Here is a 26,488-nt window from a genome sequence, read left to right as displayed (position 1 = left end):
TAACATTTTATCTCTGAATAATCTTTCTCATCCTCTGTGTAGACATATTCACAGACTGCAACAGATCAGTATTTGTATATAGAAATGTTACTAATTTTTGTACATTGATTTGGTATCCTGCAATTCTAGCAAATTCATTTATTAGTTCTAATAGTCTTTTGTGAACTCTTTGGAATTTTTTATATATTGGATAATGTCTTCTCCAAATAGAAATAATTTTACTTTTCAATTTCTAATACAAATGGTCTTAATTTCTTTCTCTTGTTTACTTTTGTTAGTATTTTTAGTACTATGTTGAATAGAAGTGACTAGAGTAAGCATCACTGCCTCATGCCAGATCAGAGAGAAAAAGCTTTCAGATGTTTCCTATTAATTATAATTTTAGCTGTGTGTTCTTAAACTATGGTGTTCAACATATTAGGTGTATTAAATACACTTTCAACTTATGTTACTTTCAATTTATGTTGGATGTATTGGGATATAATCCCATTATAAATCAGAGAGCAACTGTAGTCAACTTTTTTAAAAGTTGGGGTTTTTTTCCCCTAGGGGAGACTAGTGTTTTTCTGTTTTGTTTTGTTTTGCTTTTTTTTTTTTTAGACAGATTGGCCTCAAACTCATTATATAGCCTAGGCTAGCTTTGTGACAACCCTCCTAACTCAGCCTCCTGAATGCTGGGATTAAAGTGTGTACCACCACACCTCGCTAAATTTCAACCTTTAAAGAGTTTAAATGCACTGGCTCTACAATTTCTTTAACATAAATATAATAATGTTAACACAATGAGAACCTGAGTAGAAAGTCATAACACATATATTCTAGCACAGAAAAGATCTGTAAAAAATTTTTAATTGTACATTTTAAAATCTTTAAATATTGCAAAAATAATAAGGATGTAGAGAAAAAGACGGTCCTTATAATCCCACCAACCCTACAAACATTGTATATGATTTCTGCTATACTTACTCTTTTCAAAATAAAAGTAGCTTGTTTTTATTATAGTAATAACATTAGTTTTGTAATAAGTATAAAAATAGGGAAAAAATGTTAAGAAAGTATGTCACCTGAATCCTACCACCCAGAAGTATTATATTGTGTTCATTCTGGGCTTTATTTTATAATATATTTATATTCTTTATTTTGTAATGTATATTTATATTCTGGGCTTTACCATGCAATAGCAAGCAGAAACATCAAAACAACACTCAGGATTTGGAGACAGATTTCTTTAATATCCATGGGCACTGACACAGAATCAACAGGGAAACAATTGTCACTCAAAACATCAGGCCTCAAAGGCCCAAGGAGGGAAGTTTTTTGGGGTTGCAAAGGAGTGGTACAGATGTAGAGTATTTGGCTGTCTTTGATTGGTTCCCACAATGTGCATCACAGTGACTAGCCATTTCTAGGAGACTGCAGTAACAGGAACTATTACATGGACAACTAATAGACTGGCTGGGGGGCATTTTTTGCTACAATTATAATTCATGAGATAAAAGAATAAGTAGCTTTATATTTCACTTTCACTTTAAAAGAGAAAAGTAAGACCCAGAGTCTCCTTCTTTTGGATGAAAATTTAGGCAAACCTTGTAACATTTTGGAAAAAAATTTCCTGTGATATTTGTGAAAGTGCAGTCACCTGAGATCCTACTACCCAGAAATATTATAATGTATTTATCTGATCTTTATTTTATAATATATGTTTATGTTCTCTGGATATATAATTTTCATCTCACAAAAGAAGTAAGTAACTATGATCACCTTCAATTTAAAACTGAAAAGTGCAAGTTAGGTCTCTCTGGGTGAAAATTCAGACAAGTTCGATAACATTTTGGAAAAACTTTCTGTGATTATATCTGTAAAAGTACAGTCACAACATAGAAAAATACAACACATCATCCTATATAATTAAAGGATTCAGGCGCAGGTGCCCGGGAAGCAGGCAGCAGGTGCCCGGGAAGCCACGCGGTCGAGAACTATCATGCAACAGAGAAGCACTGACACAATTGGCCCTCCCCACCCTGGCCGCAGAGGCCTGCCTGGGGACTTCCGTGAACCATCCCGACATGGAGAAACCCCTGGGAAAACATACCACACTCTTGGCCCTGCCCTTGAGAACCAGAAAGGTCCGGAGTCAGCGGAGGAGCAGCTGCTGAACAAGGACTTGGAGAACACGAGAATGCAGACGATGCCCGATGACTCAGAGGTCGAGCTGACTGGGGGCACAAGAGCCATTCGGGAGCTGGAAACCAGGAGGGCTTTGCGCAATACCTGGGGAGACCCCCTGGAGGCCATTCTCCTCCTGACTCTACAGGCTGCAGTGGAGGAGTGTGTGGAGCTCTGGAGAGGTCTGCACCGAGATTCCATGGATTACATGGGTGCCCAATATTCAGATTCTGAAGAACTGCCTTCATGGAGAAGGTATGTGTCTAGGTTACCTGCCTGGGACACTTCACACCTGATGGTACTGAGACTGACTAGTGGGCCGAGGACTTCATCCATATATTCCTGCCACCTGTGTTCATGGTTGCAGAGAGGACACTAAGTGACTGTGGGGTCCCAATGAGCTGGGAGGCTGGAGAAATGATTGGCATGGGTGCTCCATTGATGGCTGAAACAGAGGCCCCCCTCAAAAAAGGGAACACCCCTCTGCTTTCTTAGATTGCTGACAAGAGGCATTGATAAAGCATACTTCCCTGGATCCCAGTTCAGTAGAGGGACAAATTATTCTTAAAGATGTTTATTACTTATAAACTTAAAAGCCCCAGATAGTAGAAAAAAGCTGCAAAAAATGGCTTTTGCCCCAGATAGCTCACTTGAGATGATAGTAAGAATTATCTCCTCAGTATTTTCTAGCCGTGACAAGGAGAAGGCCAAGGAGAGAAAACAAAGAGACTGAGAAAATGCAGCTGCCTTTGCTGCAGCACTAAGAAAAACAGACCCTAAGTCTGACTCTCAGGGCCCCAAGAAGAGCTCAGTGACCACATTCATCTGCTGCCACTGTCAAAAGCCAGGCCACCTCAAGAGGAACTGCCCTAAGAAGCCCCTGGGGCCATGCCCTGACTGTAAAGGTGACCACTAGAGGTCGGACTGCCCTCTGAAGCAATGGCCCCAGAGCTCAGACCCCTCCTACCAGCTGGTCCAACAGGAATGAAGGGACCCAGGGCATACTCAGCCTTCTCCCTCTGACCAGACCGTCATCTCCATGGAGGACCCCCAGGTAATCATGACTGTAGAGGAAAAGGTAAACAGCCTATTGCTGGACACTGGTGCTACTCTCTCGGTCCTTCTTTGCAATCCTGGCCTTTCTTCCAGCTTCACACCTCAGTGAAAGGAGTCACTGGTGAGGAGGTAATCCTCTATTTTTCACAACCCCTAGGCTGTAACTTCTTGTTAGATCTTTCTTGCATAGCTCTGTTTTCCTGAGAAACCACTTTGAAGATACCAACATGTATTACAGGAGCCATTGATAATTTCCTACCAATCTGTCCATAACTCTATAATGTTTGTATTGTTCCTATGCTATTTTGTAAATGGATGTATGTTTATTACTATGTGTTTCCAACAACAACCATTGAGAATAGTCCATGATTATTTAATTGATCACTCATGTATAGCTCTATTTGTTTTCTCTAGAAACCACTTTGAAGATACCAAAGTATAGTACAACAGCCATTGATAATTTCCTACCACTTTTGTCTGTAACTCACTATTATTTGTCTATTTGTTTTCCTGAGATACTATCTTGAAGATACCAATAGGTAAAATAACAACCATTGATAATTTCCAACCACTTTGTCTGTAATTTGGTAAATCCCCCTATTACTATGTTATCCTTGTTTTACTCTTTAGAATAAAAAATAATAAATAAAAAATAAAGGATTCAGTCTGAACTTGAGTCAAGTCTGTCCTTCTCCAGCTCATTCTTGGTTCATATAGGTAATCCTACACTGCAAGACAGCATAAACAATTTCATCATCTTCCTTTTCCCTTATAAGCTGCCTAGAGTTCCTCAATGTTTGAACTAGCAGCAGGAGGAGAGATAAGAAACTGTATACTGGTACTGTTGTAGGCTTACTTTGTGCTTAATAACTTTGCAGAGGTTAAAGATGACTTAGTATTTCTAAAGGTTCTTAAGCAATCTTTCCTTGTTGTATAATCTTCTTGATGTGTGCTAGTGTAGATTTGCACTGTTTGCCTCTTCCTTACTCACTTCTTAGCTTCCTTTGCTAAAGTTCCCATTTACTCTCTCAGGCAGCCCTCAGATACAGAATTCAAAATGAGTCTATCTCCCATGTGGCCTTCATTTGGTCCACGCTTATGTGATTCATATTTTACCTCAAAGAACTCAAATATAAACCATTAATGCAACCACCTCTTATTAACAACTGGACATCTTATCTCTTATCCTTTGGATTTCATAAGAAGAGTTCATACATCAGTCTCTGTAGCCTATGGCTGCATAGAACACATATCAAATACTCCAAGAGAAAATCAATTTTTTATATTCAAAAATCAAAATTTTTGTATTGTCTAGCTCATAACCAGTTATAACTTAATGAGGAGGGGAATTTTAATAGCCATCTAATCAATTCTTAGCCATCTATTTTAAAATCTGGATCTTGTCAGGTTCTTTGTTATCTGTGTCTCTTACCTTGGAGTCTTTACTAGCATTTTCATTTAATAGTCTGTTCTGGGTGCTTTTCCTTAGATATTTTATCCCTACATTCATTATGCTTTTGTATTAAATAAGCAATAAGTACACATATGTAACTCAGAAAATCTAAGAAGTTCGCCTTGTTAAACAAGATGTTATTCTTGATCTTTATTCTTCTGTTCAGTGTTTACCTTGTTCTAATTTTTTAGTAATAGATATAATGAATTAGAATAATAGCATGTTTCTCATTGTACATATCCCTTTTTGTGTTTTTAATTGTTAGAGTCATAGAAATTAAAATTAACTGTTCCAAGTATATAGTGATTTTTATGATATATTTCAATTTGCTTTCAGAATAGTCACACTACTTTACAACGCCACTATGAATATATGAATATACAATTTTCACTAAACTCACCATACCAAAATGTCAACTCTTCTCTTTTTATTGTAACTAATGTGGAGTTGAATTGGAGGTCCCTAAGAGTTTGAAGGGCATTAGATGACTGCATTTATCTCAGAGGTTTTTGTTTTATTGAGAATTCAAATCTCAGCAGTGACAATACACAAATAGATAATGTTGGGAGGTCAGATTAGATGAGAATCTAGGAAACTCACTATGTTTTTTCTCAGGTTCCAAGGCCCCTGGGTAGACTCCTTCTAACATCTTTTTTCACTTCAAGAGTTTTGAGCTGTACTTATAGTGGAAGGTGTAAGGAGAAATGTGTCTACTCCATCTCATTTCACTAAGTCACTATTTTTCACTATTTTTTTTTTTTTTTTGGTGCCAGGAATCAAACTCAGGTGCTTGCACTTGCCAGTTAGGCACTGTGCCACTGAGCTATATCCCTGGCCCTCAAGTCACCTTCATTTTTGAAAAATATTTTGATGGGTATGAATTTCCAGATTAACAGTTCATTTGTTGCACACTTTAAAGATGTTGCTCCACTGTCTTCTGGTATTTATTTTTTCTGATGAAAATTCATCATTTTATTTTCATTTGTTTTTCAGATGTCTCTGCTTTTCAACAGACCAGCTGAGGAAGCACAAAGATACAGATCTTTGTCAAGACCTTAGCGAGCAAGACCATCACCTTGGCAGTGTGTGGTGGTGCATGCCTGTAATCCCAGCACTCAGGAGGGAGGCTCAGGCAGGAGGACTGCTGTGAGTTCAAGGCCAGCCTCTGCTACATAGCGAGTTCAAGGTCAGCCTGAACTACACAGCAAGACTCTGTCTCAAAAAACAAAACAAAAAAGACCATCATCTTGGAGGTTGAGCCCAGTGACATCTTCCAGAATATCAAAGCCAAACCCTATATAAAGAAGGGCATCCTACCTGACCAGCAGAATCTGATATTTGCAGGCAAACAGCTGGAAGATGGCACACTCTCTTTGACCACAACATCCAGAAAGTCTACCTGCTCTTGGTGCTTTGCTTAAGAGGTAGCATTATGGAGGCTTCCCCACACTAGCTCACCCAGAAGTACAACTGTGACAAGATGATCTGTTACAAGTGTTATGGCCACCTGTACCTTTGTGCTGTCAACTGCCACCAGAAGTGCAATCATACCACAACACCACAACCTCTTCCAGAAGAAGATGGTCAAGTAAAGCCCTCTACCAGCTCCTTCTTTCCTAGAAGGGCAGCTACCTGCCCAAGCTTCATGGCATTGAGACCACAATAAAGTTTTGAGGCAGGAAGATAGTATGGCTAAAACTAGCTGGGAAAGGAGGTGTGACAAGATCCTGGAACACAAACACAGTACAGTTCTCAAAACCCTGTATGTGGACTTCTCACAAGAACTCAAGCAGGTTTTTGATAGGATGACCTAGACTTGAAGCCAGTGTGGGAAATATGTAAAAAGGACAGTCTTCATTAAGTGCTTGCTATTCTGCCAGTTGAGGGTAGTCCACCCTACACCATAGAGTCTATTTTTATTTTTCCTCCCTTTTTACTTGGGCCAAATCTTGCTCTGCAGAGCCCATTTCCCCCTTATCCTTCTGTTTTTTAATAAATGTGAAACTCTGCCTCTGCTTCTGCTTGTTTCATTTAATTCTTTGTCCAGGACAGAAAAGACCTAGAAATCACCTCTGAAAAGAGATTGTAGCACCTCAGAATCCAGTAACAGTTTCACTTATGCTGACTAGGGGGAAAGTCCCTTTATTACTGGTTTGCAGCAATATCATTATGGTGTGTGTGGGTGTAAGTTTGTTCTGTGGATTTTAAATTTCTATCAAATTTTGAAAACAGCCATTGTTTTAAAAAATATTCTCTCTCCTTTGTAGCATTCTTATTGCACATCATATTGTCCTGTAACTTCTCTGTTCATTTTTCCATCATTTTTCTCTGTTTCATTTTCAGGCAATTTTTATTGTTACATCTCTAAATTTGCTGGTCTTTTCTTTTTGTAATATGTAATCTGCTCATATGCCTGTGTGATCTATTTTCTTTTTGCATGCTGAACTTGTGATCTCCAGAAGATCAATTTCCCACTTGCATTTTCCTCTCTGATTTTTAAATTTTATTTAATTAATTAATTAAATTTTTTTTTTGTCTTTTTGAGACAAGGTCTCACTATGCAGTTCAGGCTGGCCTTGAGCTCACTTTGTAGCCCAGGCTGGCCTTGAACTCGTAATGATCCTCCTGCCTCAACCTCCCGAGTGCTGGGATTACAGGTGTGCATCCCCACGCCCGGCTTTCCTCTTTGATTGTTCAGGGGTCACTGGCCTACGTCAAATTTTCCCCAAAGTATCCACTGTTCCTTTGAGCTCACGAGCACAGTTTTGCACTGTGTTTAGTCTCACTGAGTTTTATAATTTCCCTGAAGATCCTCACCTGGAGGGCTGACCCTGTGTGGGCACTGTATACAATCAAAGCAGCAGAGAGAGGTCTTAATGAATCTCACAAAGAGTAGAAATGTATTAGAAAGAAAATGGTCTTTCCTGAGGGAGCAGCTCTGACATCCCTGAGGGTTCTGTTTGATTACCTGTGGAGTATATCGTCTTTGGCTATTCAAAGTATTGAACTACGGCAAAAGAAATAATATATTATTATTTAGATGAGCCAAACAAGAAAACCGTGGTTCAAAGACCCCAAAATTATAATGAAGGCATTGAGTTTTTAGTGCAGAACGAGAATGAAAGATAAAAGCTTGGGTCCACATCAACTCAGCTGGCACCTGAGGTTTTAGCTGAGTTACATAAGGCCCCTATTCTCAGTCAATTCTCTTTTTCTTTTTTTCTTGTGGTATGAGTGATTGAGCTTGAGACCTCGACACTGAGCTACATCCTTCCCCTTACTTTATGTATGCACGGATGTCTACCTACTTTTTAGAGACAGGGTTTAGCTAAGTCGCTAACTTGCCCTGACTGTGCTCCAACAGGTGATTCTCCTGCCTCAGCCTCCCAAAGTGCTGGGATTACAGGATCGCATCCTGAATAGTGGTTTTCTTCACTTGCACAGAAATGTTCAAGGCAAATATCGTATCAGTCTTTTTTGTGCAAGTAACGTCTAATGGTATTGTTAGTGCTTGACAGTCATAGCCTCTCAACACAAGTGCCTTCATTCTGCCTGGACAAAAAAAAAAATCAAATCCTTTATAAATGAGGACAAAACCAAAGTGGGACAGGGAGGGGTGGTCTCGACGCTGAGGATTCTGGGAGCTGTAGTCCTGGTGCCCGGCTGCACAGGCGCACTGCGTGCCTGGAGACGGCCGGCCAAGCCCGCGCCATGGCTGGAAGAGTTCCCGCCCTGCTCTGCGAGCGCCCTCAGTCGTCCTCAGTGCGGCCGCCAGGTACTACTGCCCGGGACTGCAGCCTGGGCTCGTCGCCGCCCCTCACTCGGCGCTGGGCTGCAAGCAGCGTCTGGGGCGGGGCCGTTCCCGCTGGGCCGCAGTCCCCGGCGGACCCGCCCACCTGGAGGGCGATGGGGCGGCCCTCCTGCCCTCCGGCTCTCAGGCCCCGAGGGCTCCGCCTCCGCCGGTCGCCGTGCCCTGGGCCGACGGGGCCTCCGCAGACCCTGGCAGGCCTCGCGCACAGGGCTGGGGCGCGGGGCCTGGGCTGGGGTTCGACAAGCGCGGGCGACCCGATCGGATGTGCCGGGTCTTCCAGTCCGCGCCTTTGCTCACGGAGAAGCGGGGCCCGGGGGGCAGACCAGGGCAGTGCAGAAAACGACAGTGGCAGGAGGATGCCCGCCTGGCTTCCGAGCTGACACGGGTGGCCCTGCGTTTCCCATCGGCGACCTGCTGTGCGCTCTCCTTAACCCAGGCAGCTTTTCCTTCCTGGCTCATGTCAAAGCATTTCGCGTGATTACCTTTGAATCTCTTGTCACTCCCTGACTAGACAGGGCGTTGTCGCATTGGTTGGGAAATGTTGGCTGATCCACGCACTGAAGTTCTTAGCAAGAACATGGACCTGTCATTATTTTTAAGTAACTATGACGACTTGGGAACCACAGAAAATTAAGTTTCTTTTTAAGTCTCTTGATAATTCTGCCGTTTAGAAAAACAAAGCTTGGATGAAGTCACAACACTGAGGGAAAAAAAAAAAAAACAAGGAAAATTATAACTTTGAGGAAGTACCTAGATATCTTCTAAATAATGTTAAAAGACAAAAGTAGAAACATAATGTAGCTACCCTCATTTACTAATAACCTATTCACTGTACTTAAGAGACTTGTCCACAGTCACATTGCTGTTAGCCAAATCAAAGTCCGAAATTGTGGTTTGCACAACCCCCCTGGAATTTTATTCCTATACCAAACTCTTGCTTAAATATGGATACTTCTGTCTAGTTGGAAAGTACAGAAGAGTAGAAAGTAATTCACATCATAGCTGCAGGTGCTAGAAGTCTAGTAGAGTTTTGGTTTATCACTGACTTTTTTTCTATGTGTATGTTTATACAATATTGAGCTGAATATACTCGTTTAAGTAACATAGGTTGTTCTGATTACAAAATAAATTTTAAAAGATGTTTATTGCGGAGCTGGTTCGTTGAACATATTTTACTAGCATAATCTCTGTGACAAATTCTTAAGGAGTTTAGTACTTTTTACAGATTTAAAAAGAGATGATGGCTCGGGTCGTTCCTAATACTTTTTTAAGACACAGAAAACCATTTAGTTCGTTGGAATTGGCAATATGTTGCTTTTTGTAGGTCTCTAGTGCTTCTGGTTATGTTTAGTGTTATCTCTTAGCTCATTTTTTCCTCACAGCCTTATAAAACTGAGCTGCTTAGAGATCAGTGTATGGGTTTTGGGGGCAGTCAGTCTTCAAATCCCCTGAAATAATATGCAACATCACATGTAAATATGCAGTATGCTGTGGACAAGGTATAGTTCTCAAATGGGTCTATAACTCCCCTCCCCCCAAAAATTTATTGGTGTTAAAATTTGGTAGAACAGCTGTAGGACTCCGTGGTTTCTCAGTGGTCCCCAGGAGAAAATGGGGAGGGGATTTAAAAAATAAAGAGACAAAGCCTAGGGTCAAGTGGAGAGGTGTCTTACCCAATGGCAAGAGGACTGAACAATGATTATAGGGGTGTTTATTTACACTCTTGCAAATTTAGTATCATGAGAAGCAGTGTTGCCTATCAACTAATGACTATAATTGTCCAGGCATGATGTTTTTCTCAAGACTGAGGTAGCTTGACTGCTTGAGGCACTCTGGCTCTGTCCTGCCCTCACGCATATGGCCAATTTCCAGCTCCAGCAGCTCCCAACAAAAAGCCTCAATTAATGTTTGAAATTATGTTCAATCTTAACAAGCATCGCTCCTAACTGTGAGATGAAGAGTTTTTCAAATACCTGTTTGAGGCAGAAGTTTGGCCTGGATAACTTGTGTAGGGTCACAGCCTAGGCTGTCAAGTCCTCTTAGTAAAATATTTCAGTTGGGTTGAACATGATGGTATACACCTGTAATCCCAGCACTCAGGAGGCTGAGGCAGGAGTATCACCAAGAGTTTAAAGCCAACCTATGCTACATATAGTGAGGTCAAAACAAGCCTTAACTACATAGGGAAACCCTGTCTCAAAAAACAAACCAAAAAAATTGCTTGCACTTTCAAGTATGTAAAAAAAATTTCAGAATTGACTTTCAGACATAAGGTAAGAACCTGAGTTTCTTGCTGAAATGGTAGATTTCTTTGCCTCATATCTGGAGTAGAGATTCTGATTTATATTTGGGGCGGAACCAAAGAATTCTCTTTTAAATAACACACCTGGTGAGTTTTATATCCTCAGATTTGAGGCCCTTCTCATTATATGTAGAGGTTTTCTGGGAGAAGATTCATAATTTCCATTATATTTGCAAAGAGATCCATGACCTTAAAAAAATATATCCAGAGAAACACTAGCATAAGAGAAAACCTTATGGATTTCATTTCATTTATGGGTACATTTTGTTGTACCCTTGAGGCTTCATTATGGAAATCCCCCCAGATGATGTTTTTCTTTGCTCGGGTCTTCAGGTCTCAGTGTCACACTCTCAATTTTGAGAGAGAAGATTTTTTTTTTTTGAGACAGGGTCTTGCAAAATAGTTCAGGCTAGCTTTGAACATACCATGTAGCCCAAAACGGCCTTGAGCTCATGGGGATCCTAGGGCCTCAGTCTCCCAAGTACTGGTGATTACAGGTATGTGCCAACACACATGACTAGAAGATTTTATTTTTAATTTTTTAATTATTTCTTTATTTTCCTATATGTTTGTAGTACAAAATGTTTACGTTCCCTGTGTGGAGCTGGTAAATGTACATAACATATCTTAATTCCTTTTTTCATCCTCTTTCCCTCTGCTATCTCTTGATCCCCTTCCCATTTGAGAAAGATCTATCTCCTTTCTTCTTTTATTTTACTCTTTCTTGAAAACCATGTAATATTTAAGCTTGTGTGTCTGATTTATTTCAGTTAATATTATTGTCTCAAGGTGCATCCATTTTTCTACAGATGACTCTATCTTTCATTATGGCATGATAATACTACATTGTATATGCATATCACGTTTTCTTTATCATTTATCTGTTGATAGGCATGTAGGCCCATCCCAAGATGTAACTATTGTGAACTGTACTGCTATAAACATGGGTATGCATGTATCACTATAATATGATGTCTTTAACTCTTTGAGAAAGATGCATAAAAGGGGAATAGCTAGGTCAAATGGAATTTCTAGGTTTAGTTTTTTGAGGGCTCTCCATACTGATTTCCATAGAAATTCCCATATTACATTCCAGTATTATTTTTCCATGCCAAAATCTTTCTCTTCATGCTTAGTAAAATCCAGTGACATAGCCAGGCATGGTGGTGCACACCTGTAAACCCAGCACTCGGGAGGCTGAGGCACAAGGATTGCCACAATTCAAGGCCAACTTGGGGTACACAGTGAGTTCAAGCCCAGGTTGGGTACATAGTGAGTTCAAGACCACCCTGAACTGCAGAGCAAGACCTTGTCTCAAAATAAGAAACAAACTAGTGACATCGTACAGTCTATATTTTTAAGATGTGCACATATTTTCTTGGCTTAACTAAACATTGTTCTTCCCTACTTTTCTGAAAACTTTTTCTTTCATGACCATTCAGTGTTGTTTAGGAAGTTAATTTGGCAGTTTTAAAAGAATCCAAATAACAGTGGTTTGAACAAGACAGACAGTTGTGTCTTTCTCATACAATGACCTGAGTTGATGGTATGGGTGGAGGTAGGCAGCTCCAGTGTCCCAGATTCATGCCATCTTTTTGTTCCATGCTTCCTAAGGGGCATTGTCCTCCTCTGTATGGTGGAAGGTAGTTCATTCCCTTAGCATCTGCATTCCAGGCCATTGGAAGAGGAAAGGAACAAGTGGAGGGTAAGCAATTCCTCTTTACTATTTATTTTTATGTATTTATTTTGCAGTGCCTTTGCCCTGAGCTACATCTCCAGCATTGTTTTTTGTTTTGTTTTTGGAGAGAGGGTCTCGCTAAGTTCCTCAGACTGGGCTCAAATTTGCAGTCTTTTGCTTCAACCTCCCAGAGTTGGGATTGTAGGTATACACCACCACACCCAGCTTCAAGCACCTACCTCCCTTTAAAGATGTGACCAGGAAGTAGGATACATCTCTTTTGCTGAGATCCTATTTGCTATAATTTAGTGACATTGCCACACAGGCTGCAAGGGAGTCTAGGAAATGCCTCTAGCTAAGTAGCTTTTGTTTAGCTAAGAGTCCAAATCTCTGTCAGATAGAAGGGGGCTGGGGTTGGATGTTGCAAAGAAATTAGTAATCTCTGCTGCATCAAATACTTAAATTTTCTGCTTGAGTCAGTTTTAGGAAATTTTTTAGCAGAAATGGTTTTGTGGGAAATTTTATTGACAGGGTGTTTTGGTTTTTGGTTTTTTTGAGGTAGGGTTTCACTATGGAGTTCAGGCTGACCTAGAACTCACTTTGTAGCCAGGCTGATCTCGAATTCACAGAAATTCTCCTGCCTCAGCTTCCAGTGCTGGGATTATAGGCATGTTGCACCACACCTGGCCTATTAACAGTTTTAAAGTGTTTATTAGAGCTCCTTTCTTATTTATATTTTTGGTTTATGGCTTTTGTTTTGACTGACCATTGACTTGTATATTTTATTATTTAGAGAAGTAGCTCCTGACTTTGTCAGCTCTTTGCTTGTTAATTCTTCTTTTTAGTTAAATGTTTATTTTTTTTATTCTTTTTAATGTTTTTATTTGAAAGTATTTAGGAATAGAAATTGAGTCTCTTTAAAGCTTTGGCAGCAATTCAGAAAATTTAATTTACAGTAGTCTCATTTTCTAACTCAGCAATTACATTTTTTTTTTTTTTTTTTTTTTTTTTCTCCAGTACCAGGAACTGAACTCACGACCTTGCGCTTACCAGGCCAGCGCTTTGCCGCTGAGCTAAATCCCCAGCCCTCAGCAATTACATTTTTAAGTTTTCTTTTTGACTCCATAGCTACTGAGGTCAGGTTTCAATTTTCAGATGATAAGTTTTCTCCCTGCTTCAGACTTCTGTTTACATTTATAATTGTAATGTGTCACAGTGCAAGAATGTAGTCTATTAAGATTCTTCTTAACCAGAGGTAGAAAAATAGGACCTGAACAAAGTCTCTGCCACCCTATTTCTCTACAGTGTCAACTGTTTATTAAGTATATTTATTTCAGTGTAAGAGGATGACTGCTTAATGCTTTGTACCTTAAATTCCACTTTCTCTTCTATGATCATTAATACTGCCTCCTTTCTATTTGGGTTTGCCTCCTGTACAAGCAGTAGATAGAAAACTGTTGGAAAATGAGATTGGGACAGTCATGCCAAAGTTTCTAATATCATGTAAACTTTGATGTTGTGGTGTTCTCTTTACATGAAACTAAGGTGTCTGACTTTTTAAATAATTTGACTCCTTGAGGAAAGCTAGGCAAAAGGAGATTCTTACAGTATTTCATTGTTAGGTGAGTAGGAGATTGTGGCAAGGAAAGACTGAATTATTTTCTTTAGTTTCACACTGCATGTTGTTTGTGTGGAGAAGGCATCGGCCAGCCGTGGCAAACACGGCAGCACACACATTATTGTGTTTTTCTTTTAAGACAAAAGATTTTAATGTAGAGTTGCTTTTTTCTGAACTAAAACAGTACTCAGATTTAATTGCATTGTTGCAACAAATAAGTGGGTCTTGGGTTACAGTTTGGTGCTTGGTCTCTAAAAGGTTCACTATCAGTGGTATAGGATTTGGAATTAAATTGATTTCATATCATGTATCTGCATGGCATTGGGTAAATAGTCTGAATTTTCTAAGCCTCTGTTTCCTCATCTATGGAATGTAAATATAATTCCCACTGGGTTGATGGGAAAACTAAATGAGAAAATATTTTAAGAGTTTGTAATGCAATGTCTGACCTGCCAGGTGTGACTTCATTTAGTAGTATCATTATCCCAAGTCTCTCGGAGCCTGGATCTTTGTCCCTCACTGATCTTGCGGGTTACTTTTGTGTTCCCTTAGGGAGGTCATGCTCACTGGCATGTCAGGATTCCAACTCACGGAATCTGAAATCCCAAGGCAAGACTGATTTTCATGGCTTATTTCTCTTCCTCAGATATAGCCTTGCAAGACTCTACACTTGCTAGAGATGAGAACGCAGAGGCAAAGATTATGGCTGCTGTGACTCTTTCAGTTGGCCCTCTGGTAAGCTAGGGTCTTCTCTTTTCCTGACTGGCCATACTAGTTTGAGAGCATGTCTACATTTCCTGAAGTCTGTGGCTTCTCTTACCTCATTCACATTCTTTCTAGGAACAGAACTAAATTGTTTGATCTGTGAAAATTAGGTTTATCAGTAGTAAAAGTTATAATCCATGGAAGGATTCATTAAACGTTTTGAATCAAATACTAAGACACAGGTTCTTTCCAAAAATATCCAAGCTACTTTTAGATATGACTTGCTTTTGGAGCTAAATTTGCTTTTGGAGTTAAATTTGTAGTGCTCCCATGAAATTCAAGTTAATTATGGAGCAGTGGAACAGAATATTATCAACTGGGAGGAAATTTCCAGAAAAATATATGAATACACACACACAATTTATAAAGCCCACTCCCCCTGTGCCTGTTCTCAGTGCTCTCCCACTTTGTGCATGTTAAGAAGTGGCCAACCTCATTAGATAACAGGGAGAGAAAAATGTTTGAGACATAATGCTTGCCTCTAGGGAGCTTAGTCTTGTTGAAAGTAAAATATACCCCCACAAAAAAGTAGTTACATAATTTGTTGAGGTAGTTGCTTTGCTTATAAGATGAGAGATTATTGTTATCTAAATTCTGCATGGAAAGCTCATAAGGAGAGCTCGGTTTCACCTGGTACCAAATGGGATTTAAATTGTCACAAAGTATTTGTGAGGCTGTCCCAGGTGAGAATGGAATGTAAGGGCAAGGCTCTGAGGCAGATAATAGTGGGTGACCTACTGACTCAAGTAGCAAAGTTGTAAAAAGATGAGTGAAAATTAAATATTTAAGGTGAATCTTTTAACATTTCCCTAAAAACATTTAAATGTGTATATGTGTATTCTTACGTGTGTTTGGATGGATATTAAAGTGACAAAAACTGTTTTAGCAGTAACTTTTTGAAGATTTGCAAGAAAGGTAATACCAGTATATATAATTTATTATACTAGTTATCTGTAATCTATATTAGTGAGCTTTTATTCTTTGTTTAAAACACCCTGTTAAAAGCCATAACTGTCTCAATCGTGTGTATTTGTCATTATCTCAAACAAAGTGAAAGAAGACTATGATTGGTCATTACAATAGGACCTTAATTTTATGCCTTACTAAAACAGTAGAGGTTCCCCACATACACTGCATGCACAACAGACTGGTGATGCCTACTGAGGCTCAGCTACAGCTCAGAGGCAGCCTGTCAATGAGTAATCTAATGCTGTGTCTCTTCAGAGCCCTGAAGTTACCCAGCCATGTGAAGATCTACATCTTCAAGCTGAAGAAACAGAATTGGTGAAGGTAATACCTGCTATCATATGTAAGAGGCATAAAAGAGAAGTTTCCTCTTACTGTCCCAAATTTTGAATATATTCATAGTTTATTAGTTCATGGTGAATATTTGATAGGGATAATAGCTCCTGGGCTGTTAGCATCAATCTTATTTTCCTTCTCTTAGCTGTGGCAGCCTGAAATTTGGCAGATGGTCAAATCATAATTATTAAGAATAAAATATAATTTCATCACACACTCTGACTTTTGCTTTGTATAGGAAGATCTACTATGTACAAATATGAAGAATATGTCAGCATCAGCGGAAATAACCTTAAGATCAGTTTAAATTGGTTTAGATTTTTATTTCACTATATTTGTTAAACATATTTTTTTATGAGCATAGTATCTTCTGATTTTCCCAGAAAAAAATCAGAATCAGAAATTAATTAAGAAAAAGTACCCAAAATTTAGGAAGAAGGCAAAAAGATAAATATTGGCTCTTTCAGTGTTGTAATTGACCATTGTCTAATAGGCCTAAGGGTCACGTGACACAGCAGGGGAACATTATATTTTATTGTTTGACTTATTATTTACTATTGATTAACATTCAACTCCTCAAAGAGATTCTAATTTGTAGAAGATTAAACAGTTGTAGATTATTTCTACCTCAGTGATAAGGTAATCCCTGAATTTCCATTTATTGCTTTATAGGACATTACCAGGTTTGTATCTAATTTTGTAATCTTATTCTAGGATTTTTTTTTTTGAAACAGGGTCTCACTATGTAGTGCAGGCTGGCCTCAAAGTCATGGCCATCTTTCTACCTCAGTCTCTCCAGTGCTGGGATTACAGACATGGGTCCCCATACCCGACCTATTCTAACATTCTTTTTTCCTAATCTATACATCTGTTTCTTTTGAATCAGTTTTGTCAAGCTCCTAATACAATCTCTTATTGGTATTGTAAGTAAATCTTTGACATGTATTCACTATGCTTTTAAGGAGAATTATGTTCTTGGTTTGGAAAGTTTTACTTTAAAAGTTGATTTTACTCCAAAAATATTTTTTGTAAAATTCAATTTTTCTTTTTGTTTCTATGAGAACATACATTCTGTGAGTCAGTGTTACACATAATATTTTTGAAATGTAGTACTGGGCTAATGAGTCTTAACATAAAACAATTTATTTGTCTTAAAATTGAAGGTGAAAATATTGAAAGTTTTAGGCTTTGAATCTTGAACCTTAGGAAACTCTACTTTTTGTCATAGTGAACAACTCAAATGTTTTAGTTTTATTCTTCTGACAGAATGCATCTCTGAAGGATTAATAATGTCTGGCTCCTCCTTAAATTTTGAATCTTTTCTATGAGTACTAAACTTAAACTACTAAAATTAAACTTTGTGTAATTTTTAGTAGGACCAATATTTTGATGACTGTCAACAAGTCATTATTTTATTGGTTTTTATTAGTATTTGTTTTATTTATAGAATAACCATTAGTGATGTTTTTTGAATAGTTTTTTTTTTCTCTAGCATAGTTCTTCAAAAGAAGTTTCATTGCTACCCATTGCCCTTTATTTTACATGTACGCATTTTTTTTAGTTCCCTTTATTAAAGAAACCAGATCATTTCTACTTTAGCGCTACATTGTCCAAAATAAAAGCCATTAACCTCATGAGACTGTTGACCATTGGAAATATGAATAGTCCAAACTGAGACATGGTAAAATTTAAAATGCATACCACATTTCAAAGACTTAATGTGAAGAAATAATATAAAGTATGTCATTAATTTTTGTATTGATTCCTGAAGTTACAATTATATATATGTAAATAAAATATATTATCAAAACTAATTTTATCCATTTCTTTTTATTTTTAATGTGGCTACTAGAAAATTTAAAATCACATATATGGTTTGCCTTATATTTCTATTGGACAGGATTGATTTAGAATTTCACACAGTATGGGTTTTACTGATTGCATCCCTATGGGATTATTTAACTTGCTCTTCTGCCCCTGTATTTCCCTTAAATTGTTAGTTAAATCCTTGATCAGATTCAGATGTTGATTTTTAAAAATATTTTGGCAGTATTATTTCATATTGTTGGTATTCACATCAGAACATATATGATGTCTGAGGTCTGTTTCTTCTGTTAGCAGCCCCTTGTGATCCTTTAATTTATGAGAGTTTGCAACATGGTGATGTTCTAATTGTTTCTTTATTCCTTCTTTATTTATGAGTTGGAGTAGTTACACAAAGAGAAACCTCCCCTCATCCTTTATTTAATTGTGCTTGATCACTATACAAGCTGTATAGTTTGCATAGGACAGCGGTGGCGAACCTATAGTACACATGCTGTTTTTCTTTTAAGACAAAAAGCGTTAATGTAGAGTTGTTTTGTTTAAAACTAAACCCCTAATTTTCAGGTTTAATTGCAGCGTTGGCATGTTGAAATAAATAAATGGACTTTGGGTTGCAGTTTAGCACTCCATCTCTAAAAACTTTATCATCACTGATATAGGAAAAAAAGAATAAAACATGATTTTTTCTCCCTTTACTTACCATTTTTCAGGCATTCTCCAATGGATATTAGTAAGGTTTTTTAGTGGTTTATTATGAACTTGTGAATGTAAATGTACTAGATATTTTTAAAATCCATTGCAGTTATTATCCTTATTGTCCCATCATTGGTCAGTGTGGGTCTCTTCAAGTTGTCACATGTATTTTAGACATGACTTGAGGAATCTTTGATAGCTTTCTTGCTCTTTAATGTGTAAAAATTTCCCAGGCTTGGTTCTTTTTAGTGGAAAAGTATTTGTAGAGGCCACAGTCTGGCTTTCATGATGCTATCTTATTAGTTATTGTTCTGGGCATTTTTAGATAGATGAAGCTAGGAAATACAGTTCAGTTTTTTCCTTAAATGTAAAATAATTCATAAATCTGCATTGTCACCTCCAATTCACTCTCAGAATTATGCATTTTTAAAAGCTAATCTCATCAGTGTTACACTTGTCTCTTATTTCTTCCATGCCAAATTTTTAGTTTTTGACATCAGTGTAGTAATTTGCTTCATCCAACACTGTACACACAGCCCTTATAGGATGGCATTTCTGACACTAACACCAATATGATTATTTATTGAAAACATTTTATTCTGCTTTTTATTTTTGAAATTCTTTTTCTCCTCAGGGCATATCACAGATACATACAGAAAAATTAGTAACTCAGAATAGTTTCTGATGAATGGTTGTGCAGCCAGCTGGACTCATTTTACTTGGAACTTTTAGAATTTTTTAAAAAAACTTGTCTGTTTTAAAATAAGCTATTTACGTTTCCAAAGTCAAATATACAAAACAAATATTCAAAAAGGTCTACCTTCTGCCTCAGTTTCAGTTATATTAGTAAGGAATATATATAGCTAATTATGGCCTGACAAAAGAACCTCCCCCAAAGTCCTGTGCTTTGTGTTCTTTCTCTGAGAGGACTTATGGTGTCTAAATGATAAAATGTATCTTTTATTAAGCCATACTATATCGATTGGAACTGAAAGAAGATTGAAAACAGATAAACCAGTTTTAAGGGAGAAAAGATTTGGATAAAACCTACTGGCAGTTATAAAATATTTTAAAGACTTAGGGAAACCAAAAACCATGTTATTTGACTCCAAGTAATATAGTAGGACTAACACTTAAAATTTACAGTAAGCAGATTTGACATAGTGTGAAAAAAATTTCTTTTATCAGATGAAACTCATCATGAAATAGGCGCCTACTTGTGATTTTAAATTCTTGCCATGTATCCTGTAAGGATTGAACAGGTTGACCTTTTTGTTATTGTTGTTGTTTTGTTTTTTGAGATAGGGTCTTATTGTATATTTTAGGCTGGCCTTGAACTTACTGTATAGTACAGGCTGGCCTTGAATTCATGGCAGTCCTCCTACATCAGACCCCCAAGTGCTGGCGCTGGGATTATAGGCGTGTGCCACCACGCCCAGCCAGGTTGACCTTTACAATCACTTGGTGATTCTGCTTTCTGAAGTTCTTCCCTACTTTCATATTTCCTGCATGCCTAACAAGTCTAATTTTACAAAATCTCAGTGATTGCACTATATTTATTTTAGGAATCAGTGACATTTAAAGATGTGGCTATAGACTTTACCTTGGAGGAATGGAGGTTGATGGACCCTACACAGAAGAAACTGCATGAGGATGTGATGCTAGAGAATTACAGAAATCTGGTCTCCCTGGGTAAGGATAATTTCTTTTTTGTGTTGATGGATTTGTCTATTTAACTACATTTGCCAAGAATATAGACTAGAGCCTCAAAAGCGCCTTACTGAATTTGGTTTAGAATTGAGGCATTCAGAGTTTCTCAATCTTAGAGGCACACTGTTGGAAGTTTTTGTCTTCCTCTTAACTAAATTCTGTGCTCATTACATAGTAGGACACATATTTCTTTGGAATCAGAAATTGTTGAAAGTACCACAGACTTAGAACCAACGTTTTTTCTGATCACTTCCATAAATGAGAATTGCTATCATTGCCTCTAGAAAGAAACAAATGTGTTCATTTTTTTTCTGAACTTAGATTATTTGCATGATCCCACCAAATTGGGATCATACTGCTGAGCTCCCTTGCGATGCTTTATGATTCTCTAGAACATCACCGTATAAGAGAGCATTCTGTTATGATAGAGGTGTCCAGTATATATCTGTGTTTCCCAGTATGGTAAATCTTAGCCACTAGTAGTTTTTGAGCACTTGAAATTTGACTAGTCCTTCTGAAGAAGTGAATTTTAAATTTTATTTAATTTTAATTAACTACAGTTCAGGTTTAAATATCCACATGTGACTACTGGCAATCACATTGGACAGAGTAGTTCAAAAACTTCCTGCAATAACTGCCCTATACAGAAAATTAACAATTAGAACTGAATTTGGTAATAGTTTTTACTTGTAGCTTCAGCTAAAGTCCTATTTCTCTGAACAGGGCTTGCAGTTTCTAAACCAGATATGATACATCATTTGGAGAATGGAAAAGGACCATGGACAATAGTGAGAGAAATTTCGAGAACCCCCTACCCAGGTGAATTAACCAAAACCGTAAAAATGGTGTTTTTCAAATAACGGGTCATGGGGAGATATTCAGCAGAATATATGAAATATTTTTGGTAGCATTTATCCAAAACCACTCAAAGAAAAGAGCGCCTTCCCCATTCCTCTCTCTCTCTGCCCATCCCTGTCACTCTGTCTCCTTTCCCCCATCTTTACCCTCCCCCTATGGCTCCGTGTCCCATCTGAGTTGACTTTCTTGAGGCCATAATTTTCACAAAATTTCTTCATTTCTTCTTTAGTCAAGGATTCATAACATACCCTTTTAGTTCTGTCCTTTCCATTTAACTTTATGTTCTCGTTTGTTTCACCACTTTCTGATGTTTATTTCCCTGAAAATCCTCTCTTAAGCTTCACCACTGATTACTTTTGAGTGAAACCCATTTACTTGTGATTTGATGTTCTTCACCTACAAGGCTGCTGCAGCACTATGGGAGACCCTCATCCTAACCTTCAGATACTTAACTAATTGAAGTACAAAGAAGAAATCAGTTGAGAATCAAAATGCAGTGATTTAGTTAATCATTTACTTAATCAGTATTTATTACGTAGCTATATGCTGTGAGCTGGATTAGGTATTAAGGCAAGAGCAAAGAGGAAGATGTAACAGGTCCCTGTACTCCTGAAGATTTAATTTCAACAAATAGATCATTAACAAGTAAAGAAAAATGAAACAATAGCTGTAATGCCATTTACCTGTGAGATAAATGGGAAGATATGAAAGAGTAATGGGAAGCACATGAAGCTGCCTTCTTCATATGGGGTGGCTGGGGGAAGCCTTGGAGGAGGTGACATTAAAGCTGACCTGAGATGTCAGAAGAAGCCACCCAGGAGAAGAGCAGAGAAGCATTCCAAGCAAAGGGAACAGCAAAGCCACAAGGACCTGATACAGCAAAAAACATGTGTTCTAGAAATCAAAAGAAGCCCATGAGACTGAACCATAAGTGGACAGAAACCTGTATCAAATGAGATTAGAGTGGTGGACAGGAACATGCAGGGTTTAGGAGATGATGTAAGGAGTTTGGAGCTTAGTCCAAATGAGCTGAGTACAAAAGCATGGAAAGATTTTAGTTAACAGTTTTTAGAAAGTAACCCTGTTCATAAGATGGAATTTAAGGGCTTAAAACAGACAATAAGGGGTGGTTTTAACAGCCTAGGCAGGAGTTGATAGTCATTTTGATTAGAGATGATTGTAATGGAGATGGAAAGAAATAAATGGATCCTAGTTTATTTGATAGTTCATTGTATTATAAAGCCAGCCATACTTCACATATACATTGCGTATATTCTTTTTAAATAGCGAATATTATTTATACTTAAACCAATGGCTGTTTCTGGTGCCTACAGATACAATTCCAGCTTCTCCAGAGGTTGAGGCAAGAAGATGACAAGTCTGAGGCCAGGGTGGGCAACTTAGTGAGACTGTGTCTCAAAGTAAAAAATTTTGAAAAGAGCTGAGGGTATAGCTCAATGGTAGTGTTTGCTCAATCCCCAGTACCAAAAAGTAACACACAAATGAGCAAATGAAAGGTAAACATGGAGATAGTTTTACATGGGTTTTTGGAGACAAATTTTCAAAGAGGGAGAGAAAAATGGGGCAATGACTCCTAGAAAATATAAGGAAAAGCACTCTTGATTTGCTTTGAGGCAAGTTTCCAAGGCACATTGCCATGCTAAAAGGAACACCTTTGAGCACCTTTTAGCAATGGAGAGGAAGAAATTGGTATAGCAAGGTAAATATAGTATTCATGGAAGGACTGAGGTGTTTGAGAAGATTTAGTGACAAAATCTTGACAGAAAAAGAAGGCATTTACCTTTGATGAACAGAGAGGTCACCTCCTGCATTCTAACCCTAGCCAAGATGGAAAAAGCAGCGACAGGTAGATGTAGGTCAGCTTGTGGCAAGGTCAAGGCATTCTGTCACAGTAACTTCTATGTTCTCTAAACTGTGAGGCGAGGTCGTCAAATTACAATGAGAAAGAGAAGAGTTGTGAGAGGAGGATTCTGTGCTTTATGCCATACAGATTCACTGGATATACTGAATTTATCTTGACCTGAAGCTTTTTTTGTAGAAAGTGTTTAATTGTGGCTCATAGTACTTGTAGAACTATTTTTATTACTTACTTTTGTTTCAGCTTATCAAGTGATGTTTATCTAGGAGTCAATCCAGTTAATCTAAAGTTTAGATTTATTAGCATGCTGTCTATCCTCTGTTTATCTTTTAAATATCTATGTAGATGTAAAATGACATCTCACTTTGCATTCTTGATAATCAAATTGTTGTATCTTCTTTCTTTAATCTTAATCGGTCTTGCTAGGGTTTATCAATCTTATTTGGCATTTAAAGAACCATTCTTTTTATCTTTTTTGTGCCTTCAGTTTGTTTTTTACTTTCTACTCTTTATTATGCCATTACTCTTGCCTTCTTAGGATTTAATTTGTAGATTTTCGCTAAATAATTTAAGTGTATACTTAATGAGTTTTAGCTGCTCTTTTTTTCTAATAATGTATTTAGGGCTATCAAGACTGTATGACACTTTTTATGCAGCATCTTCATAATTTCTGAGTTCATAGTATTGTAATGTCTTTGTTGTGTCATTTTGAAGTATTTTTTTTTAAATTTTGCACCATGTGGCAGTTTTCTAATATCTTATCTTTAGTCCTCCTGTGGTCAAAGGATATGGTCTGTATGATTTTAGTTTATGAATTTCTTAAACTTGATTTATTTGCCACATGGTCAGTTTTTACAAACACTGTATGCACTTGGAAAAAGCATGTAATGTATAGGTCTTGGCTACAGGGTCTAGATATTTGAAGAAGTCAAGATTGTTAAGTATGTTGCTATGATCTATGTACTTACAGCTTATTCTGTCAGCTGTTGAGACTTTTTAAATCTCCCAGTGAGACTTAAAGTTTTTTGCTTTATTTATTTTAAATCTGTATGATTAAGTAAAGACAAAGTTAGAACCATATATCTTTTTGGTAAATTGGACCTTTTGTCATTATGAAGTGTTGTTTTTACCTTTCAGTCTTTTATTGCTGATATTTATATTATTTAAACATCATTCTCTTGATTGTTGTTGGTGTGGTATATCTTTAATCTGCTCATTTTTATTTTTTATACATCTTTGTGTTTTACGTGTTTCTTTTATAAGAGGCATATTCATTGTTTTTAACTAGGCTCACAATTCATATCTTTTGTAGTTTTTGTCCATCTGTACATAATACTTTTCATAATGTTTAACTCTGCCATCTAACTGTGGAAATGTTTCACTTCTTCTGTGTTTCCTTCCTATTTATACCTTCTTTATAGATTTATCATATTTCATTCTCTACTCCTTCTAATCATTTGTTAACTATATAATTTTTAATTATTTGTGTAGCAGTTAACCCTGAAACTAAAGCATGATACTTTTATTTAGCAGTCTACTATAGGTTTTTCTTTTTTTGTTTTTTTTTTTTTTTGTTTTTTTTGTCTTGGTTTTTCTCTGGTACCAGGAACCGAACTCATGACCTTGCGCTTTCCAGGCAGGTGCTTTGCCGCTGAGCTAAATCCCCAGCCCCTACTACTATAGGTTTTTCCATCTTCTCAAACTATATAGGGAATGTAGACCAGATTATCCCATTTAATGTCAATATATTTTTGAAGTTTATGTATTTTAATACTTTATACAGCAAATTGCACAAGACATTATTATTGTTCTATACAGTCAATATTCATTTAAATTTACTCACATTTTTACCTTTCCTTTCAGTTAATTTTTTTGTTCATTTTTGACATTATATTTGGGATTACTTTTCTTTTGCCTAAAGAACATCTTTCAGTATTTACTCTTATTCAGATTTGCTGGTGTCATATTCTGCTACACACCCCCTTTTTTGCTGCCTACAAATTTCTTTAACCTTCACTTTGAAGGTTATTTTTGGTAAGTTTAGAATTGTAGGCTGGCTGTTGTCTTCTTTCAGCATTGTGAAGGTGTCCTTCAATCATTTTTGCCTTGCATTGATTCTGCGGAGGAGTCAGGCATCTATCTGACTGAGGAATTAGCAAACTCCATATGTAAAGGGAAGGCAACAAATATTTTAGACTCTGTGGGTATGTCAGTTAGCATGCAATCACTAATAAATACTTGAGATAAATCAATTTAAAAAGAGGAAAGTTTTATTTTTAGTTCATAGTTTTAGGGGGTTTAGTATATTGTTGATTTGACCATTGCTTGTGGACCTGTGGCAAGGTTATCCCTCATGATAGGATAGGAACATATGTCAAAGAAGCTATTTACCTCATGGTGGCCAGGAAGCAAAGACAGAAAACATGGAGAGGCCAGGATCCTATTTCTCTTCAAGAGCACACACCTAGCGACCTAACTTCCTTCCCGTAGGCCCAATCTGCTAATTTTCACTACTTCCAAGCTTAAAACATTGAGTTGGAAACCAAACCTTCAATAAATGGGCCTTTAGAGACATTTAAAATCTAAATTAAAGCAGTAGGGTTGTAAAGTCTTTGTTGCAACTGTTTCATCTGCTATTGTAGCACAAAAGCATCCACAGATAATACATGAATCAATGAATGTGGTTGTATTCCACTAAAATTTTGTTGATGGACAAAAAATGGAATTTCGTATAATATTGATATGTTATATTTTTGATATATTTTAATCACTTAAAGCTGCAAAAATTATACAAAAATAGATAGTAGACTAGATTTGGCTGTACTTTACAACCTGTAATCTAATTGTTACTCCTTCAAGGAAATCTCTGTATCCTATGACTACTTTTAATTTGGTTTTCTGCAATTTTACTATGTGCTTTAATGTAGTATTCTTTTTATTTCTCATACTTGAAGTTCATTTGGCTTCTAAACTTTGTGATGATTTTTTTAATCCATTTTGGAAAATTCTCAGGCATTATTTCATCAAATTCTCATTTTCACTCTTCTTCCTAGCTTCCTTGGACTCTGATTCCATCTATAGTGTACATTTTCATTCTATATTATATGTCTATTAGGCTTTTTAAGTGGTTTTTAACATTCTGTGCTTTGATATGGATATTTTCTCTTTTTTTTAAGTTTTTTTTTTCTTCATACCAGGAACCAAACTCAGAATCTTATGCTTGCCAGACAAGCACTTGTGCCACTGATATGGATATTTTCGGTTTGTTTTTTTTTTTTTTTTTTTTTTTTTTTTTTTTTTTTTTTTCACAACCTTGTGCTTGCCAGGCAGGCGCTGTGCCACATTCATGTTCCAGAAAAGAATATCAGCATTG

At 37.3% G+C, this 26,488-nt stretch overlaps 1 protein-coding gene across 1 annotated transcript in view; it reads left to right on the top strand.

Annotated features, from left to right (window-relative positions):
* LOC102017970 (zinc finger protein 624) overlaps positions 1 to 26,488 on the top strand; it is a 60,529-nt gene that overhangs the window by 27,847 nt on the left and 6,194 nt on the right. Inside the window, exons 7-11 of the mRNA XM_005399322.2 lie at positions 8,347 to 8,450; positions 14,731 to 14,819; positions 16,074 to 16,139; positions 20,234 to 20,360; positions 21,102 to 21,197. Of these exons, the coding sequence (XP_005399379.2) occupies positions 8,347 to 8,450; positions 14,731 to 14,819; positions 16,074 to 16,139; positions 20,234 to 20,360; positions 21,102 to 21,197 (482 nt within the window). The remainder of the gene's footprint in view (positions 1 to 8,346; positions 8,451 to 14,730; positions 14,820 to 16,073; positions 16,140 to 20,233; positions 20,361 to 21,101; positions 21,198 to 26,488) is intronic.

This window comes from Chinchilla lanigera, unplaced genomic scaffold (genome assembly GCF_000276665.1).
Source record: "Chinchilla lanigera isolate Chin_1 unplaced genomic scaffold, ChiLan1.0 scaffold00066, whole genome shotgun sequence".
Lineage (NCBI taxonomy): Eukaryota > Metazoa > Chordata > Mammalia > Rodentia > Chinchillidae > Chinchilla > Chinchilla lanigera.
The sequence above is the reverse complement of the archived record's forward strand: the minus strand, read 5'-3'. Positions and strand labels throughout refer to the sequence as shown.